The sequence below is a fragment of the Gavialis gangeticus genome, unplaced genomic scaffold (assembly GCF_001723915.1).
Source record: "Gavialis gangeticus isolate Ggan-Ray unplaced genomic scaffold, GavGan_comp1, whole genome shotgun sequence".
In the NCBI taxonomy this organism is placed as follows: Eukaryota; Metazoa; Chordata; order Crocodylia; family Gavialidae; genus Gavialis; species Gavialis gangeticus.
The window spans coordinates 56,515,936-56,521,743 of NW_017728993.1; the positions used below are offsets into that span (position 1 = coordinate 56,515,936).

The 5,808-nt window shown below is 41.0% G+C and overlaps 1 protein-coding gene across 3 annotated transcripts in view; it reads right to left on the minus strand.

Annotated features, from left to right (window-relative positions):
• SMG7 (SMG7, nonsense mediated mRNA decay factor) overlaps positions 1-5,808 on the minus strand; it is a 118,964-nt gene that overhangs the window by 42,078 nt on the left and 71,078 nt on the right. For all 3 annotated transcript variants that reach the window (XM_019501747.1, XM_019501746.1, XM_019501748.1), the window contains 3 exons: positions 5,161-5,323; positions 4,386-4,542; positions 216-286 (listed from right to left, as the gene is read on the minus strand). In XM_019501747.1, the coding sequence (XP_019357292.1) occupies positions 216-286; positions 4,386-4,542; positions 5,161-5,323 (391 nt within the window). The remainder of the gene's footprint in view (positions 1-215; positions 287-4,385; positions 4,543-5,160; positions 5,324-5,808) is intronic.

Genomic DNA, 5,808 nt, shown 5'->3' on the forward strand with positions numbered 1-5,808 from the left:
CAATGCTACAAAGGCTATAGAAAGTACAGGATAGACAAAATGAAATGTCGCGTGATCTGTTCAGCACAGGAAAGCTATTTGTAAAAATATTTAAGTGTACCAGTACTAGAAGCACCTTCATTTCATTTTCACTATCCAACCATTACTTTAACACAAATGATGCTAGTTGCACTATCACCACCCCCTTCACAAAACAGATTAGGTGGCATCCTTACCATTGTTATTGGACAGATCTTCTTCATGGGGCTGGAAACTGTTTAGAAGAGAAATCAGCCAGGGCCAAATGCTATAAATCAAAAAGACAGTTTTCACTTTGAATGGTAATGTCTGAAAGAATCCAAATACTATTTAACTCTACCAGTTAAATATTGAAACCAAGCAGAACTGCAGTCCAATTTAGCCCAAATCATCCCCCAAAACAGACAGTTTTATGAAGTTCTGGTACCATCCTGCCTTACTGCAGATGGCCAGGAGCCTTTATTCCCTTTACCAAAGGAACACTCTCAGCAATTAAATGCTGTTCTTTCAATACTATGAAAGGAAAAGTAGCAGTTCCTATGAAGCTCAAAAATTTTCAAAAGCCAGTCAACAATTCTCAAAGTCCAGGTTTTGCTGTCAAATTAATATGGAAAATCCACTTCCCAACTGAAGAGAAACAAACAGTGGGTTTTACTTAAATTTAAGTTACACTAGGCAAAAGAGTTCAAAACACCTAATTCAAAGCTAACTGCTCCCAAGAGAGCATAATCTGACTCAGGTGAGAGACAAATTGCTTCATGAAGAAATGGAATATTACTTCTGTTAACATTAAAGAATACTGTCAAATCTAGAAAAACATCTTAGGAAGCTAGAAAGTTCTACATTCAGGTTGCATTTAAATGAAACATCTAACTACTTTTATTATATGCTCATGCTCTGCTGACGTTGGTGGTTCTAATAGAGCGACTGAAAATAACGTACACCGAAGAACAGTCTATTTCCAATTTAAAGATTATACTATACAGAATAAGGCAGGCCATGACACTATTGAAAAGTAATGCATTTCCCTGTTCTGGTACCCAAGATGTTTCCTTTAAGAAGCTGAATGCCTCCTAGAACTCAAGCACATACAGTTGAGACAATGAAGGAAAAAAATGAGCCACTGATCCCATTCATCTTTCATTTCCATTATTCTGTCATTCCAAAGGGCTGCTTCTGAACTCAAAGGGCACCTCTTCCACTCCTCTTACATGCAGGAGACGGTACACCTCTTGTTTCAACAGTATTTTGAGAGGGGTCCCTGAAGAGAGATGGAGAAAGTCTGGGAGACACAATGGGACATGAATTGTATGCAATAACCACTGCCAACAAATTTAGGCCCACTGTTCCAGTGATCCCAGTCCAGGCTTCTCAGGAAAAAAAAAAAAAAAGAGTTGTCAAAAGGGACTTCAGAAATTCCAAAGATTCTGCCAGGCTCCTGATTAATGTGGAGCCTCTGGTCAACAGAGAAACCATCAAGAACACCACAGCTAAGGAAAAGATGGGTTGTCTGCGTCTTCCTCAGTGCTTCAGATGCCTCTTGTGGACTGCAATAGACATGGGGCTGATGTGACCTGAACGTTTGAGGTCTGGCCATCTTTGTCCTTGAGCACTTTTTACACTCCAAAGTGGGCCTACAGACCTTTAACACACAAAGGTTGCAGCTCTCAGTGGAAAGAACCCCTTTTTGCAGTATGGATCTTTCTGGATATTTTCAAAGAACATCACAAAGAAGATTCCCATAGCCTAGTGTGATCTAAGTACATGTAAATATAACACACAAAAACAAAGCAAAGCAGTCTGCAAGGAAATTCTACCCATCAGCTTTCCTCTCTAGTACGATGAATTTTATTTCTTCCATGTTGTCCAGTGGAAAACTTTCCGTAAACTAAGAATTTATTCCAATGTAAATAGCCCCAGTTTGCCAAAAAAAAGCCTAGTAGTGGGGGCACACAGCAAAAGTGTTGGGTTTTTTTGCCAAATGCTTTCAATCTTAAAAGACCTTTTCCTTCACTGTTTTCAGTCCTCCACAAGACCTTAACAACTCCTTAATGAATGCCAAAGTCTACCAGACATGAACTGGTGCAGGAAGTCTAGCAGTTTGTGTAATTTCTCTTGCATTACCTGCAAGTGACATCAAGGGTCTCAGCCATCGGTTTTTGGCACACGCTAAGTTATGCCAGACAAGACCTAAAAAGGACAGACTGCCTCACTATGGAGGATAACAAAATTGCTATTGTAATCAATTAATCCTTCCCCTCTGCTAACTTGCCTAATTTTGTAGACCACAGATCTAAAGCTAGAAGAGAGGATGGAATGCCAAATAGGACCCATGACTGAAAGCATACAGGCTCTGGGCTAGTGAAAGGATGTCAGGGTCTTGTTTCTTGAGAGGCTGATGCCTTCAGAGCAGGAATCCTTTCCTGGCTCCCAGTGTGGCTAAATAGAGGAAGTAGCTTGTAACCAACATCTAAAACTGCTAGATGCAGTATCATGACTTCAGGTGACCAGAGGCCAAGCTGGCACTGCTGTTGTACAAGGCACAATGGGAATCTAACAACCAGGCCACAGAGAAGTCATTCAGCATCACATCATCAGCAAGTGCTGACAGTGCCAAGTACAGAGTGCTAAAGAGTCTGTGCTGGAAGAAAGGCAGTCAGCAAATTTAGCAGGCACTCTTTTCATAACTGGTAACAAGGTACCACAAGAAGTCCATCTTATGCTAGTGGTTACCTTTCTGCAATGGAGCTTGTGACATCTAATATATGTAGACTTCTGCTTTTCACTTCTGAGGGTGCTGGAGGAGAAAACCTTGTCTCTTTTCTAGAGGAACGAGCATCACTACCCTTTTCTGAGGTTGCCATGTGGATCAAACTTGAGAAGCAGTGTTTTAGATGTCTCAGCCCTTGAGCTCATGGAACCATGGCTTATTGAAATACTAGCTGAAAAAGACTAGATGGAGGACTGAATTTTAGTCACGCTCGCCTTCCTCCATATATCAGAGACAGATTTCATGTAGCACTCAGGAGGAAATATTTTTAGGCAGGCATCTCTAAGCCTCCCATGTCTGCCTAGAAAAAGCAGTAGATGGGGCAATGGTCAAAGACATGTCCTTTGCCTTAGAAAGGCATGGTGCCATTCTAATTAGTGCTAAGAAGGGACAGGTCCTTAAACCCCAGAGATCTAGTTTCTACTACAAACACTCAAGTCTGGTATTAGGCTCAGAATCTCTGCCTATTATCTGTGAGAAAAAAAAAAGCTATACTAATTAACTGTAGTGGCAGAAGCAGGCTCTGCCTCCTGTGTCACCTAGCCCAAGAATGAGACCAGCCTTCTTTTTGAAAACATACACTGCTCTGCTCCTGATGTGAAAATTAAAATGTACTTAGGCAATGTTATATTGATCCAATCACTGAACTTTGGATTTTGGACATCCCATGAAAAGTACATATGCAAGCATGTCACTAATAGTCATTCAAAAATTGAAAAGTCATTGGCAAAGCAAAATAAAAAAATATTTGTTGTAGTAAGGAAGTGGGTAGTATACAAACACTATAATTAAGTCTAAATTATAATTAAAGTATTAGAAGCACAAACATAGAATAAGCAACACTGTGGAATGATGTCCCTCATCTCCTAGGAAGTTTAATATAATACAAGACTATTTGGAAGCCAACTTCAAATTTTAGTACTGCCTGAACCACTGACTCACTGTACGACCTTGAAAAAAAAATCATTTTACTGTGATGTTCTACAATTTAAATCGAGGAAGCAAGCATAAAAAAATATGAGAACACGAAGCAATGGTCTCAAGTTGCAGCAAGGTAAGTTTAGTTTAGATATCAGAAAAAAATCTCTCATTAGGAGGGTAGCAAAGCATTGGAACCAGCCAGCCACAGGTTGAAGTCTTCATCCTTGGAGGTCTTTTAAGACCTGGCTAGACAAAGCCTCGACTGGGATGATGTAATTGGTGGTGGTCCTTGAACACATGTTTGGACTAAATGACCTCCTGAGGTCCCTTTCAGCCCTAATTTTCTATGATTCTATCAGCAAAAAAAATAGTAGCTGTTCTTAGGTCTTTCAGATTAGATGCTATTAATGGACACCTCTATCCTTAAAAATTTAACAATGAAGTCTAAAACCAAAGACTCATGGTAGCAAACCCTATTTGGAATCCAAGAACGACCCCAAAGAGCTCACAGTTTTTTTCTTTGGAAACATCATATAGTTTCAAATACTCAACATCTGCCATGCCAATAAACAGTTAAGAGATGAGTTTCCCTTCTACCCTTAATCCTTCACTGGTCACCACCACCTTACTTAACAGGATGACAAAACAAAAATCATATTAAAAAATTAACACTCACTACCGTCTCTCATCCACTACTGCCTCCTGGAAGACACTGGGCCTAAGTTTCAACCAGTCCATTGAAACTTTAACAGCTGGAAGAGGATATGCAGCTCCAGAGTCCTCCTGGTAGTCATTCTGTGATGGACACTTACATAGGACTCCAAGAAAAGACACTAAAGAGAAAAAACAAACAGAGAAATCTATAGAAAAAAGTAAATAAGCACTTATCCTAATTAAAGTTTCATCATAAACCACTACCTTGAAGATCTCTTTGCTTCCCAACTGATTTAAGTGTAAAGGATTTAACAACCACAGCAGTGTTAAATATATGACCTGCAGAGCCATTTCCTTGAGTCCACAGGCTCTGTAAAGGGATGGAAGTTTGGCAGCACAACCTGTTACAGAGTTTAGAGAGATGGGACCCCACCAGGGCAGATTCTGGCAGCATGGGTATGAGCGACAGCTGTACTGATACCACAGTGCTTGCCCTGTCACTGGGTCCAAGTCTGAATCCAGTCTGGTGCATGGGGTGAGTTTGACAGTACTGCACTAGCAGACCAATTCCAAGCCCCTCCCCTGTTTTTCCCCTAAACAGTCTCAGTTGGTAATCATAAGAACAGATACAGTAGACTCAGTGAGGTAAGCAGGCAATTCTCTCCTTTTATATGGGTAAGAAGAAAAAGATTGACTTTGCTTTCTTAAGAAATAAACTGACTCTTTCCATACTAACTTAATGCATACCATGTGGAAGCGAAGAGGAAGACAAAGTCGGCTGATGTTTCCGTACTTACTAAAGAGAGCCAGCAGCTGTGTCCAACAGAGCTGTTCATCCTCACTGTAACTGTGCTGTTCAGTTTCATTGCTAAAATCTCGCAGGTGATGCAGTTGAAACAAGTTGATGACAGTAATATGAACTAACTGCTGAGAGTTGAAGGCTTTTTGGAATAACAATCGCTGTAACAAAAAAGCCTGTATTAAGCGTGTGGACTGTAACCTAAAGAAAGGTCCAGAGGGTTAGTTTGACTGATGAACTTTAAGAATGTGGTTATTAACGCACTGTTTTAGTAATGGTTCAGTCATTAAGAAAATACTAATCCTAGAATACGAAAGACCTGAGAGAGGGCGAGGACAGATGTAATGTTTGAAGCATTTCAAAGCGCAGCTTCATTTTGAAGCACTTCAGAAAAAGTGGAGGATTTCAGTTGCTGCATGCAGCGGTGTGTTCCCTAACCCAGGGTGTGACAAGCGGCCATGGCAACTTACAGATCCACTCCCCCCTACCACAAGGGCAGTAGAGTGGACTGTCAGTCCAGCTCCCCATCTCCCAAAGGCTGCGGCTGTATTTCAACCGACACCCACTCCTCAACCCAGCCCCAACTCCAAAGGGGAGGAGGGTGAACAGAGTCAGTCAGTGAGGGGGCACACAGGGCCGCTGGTCT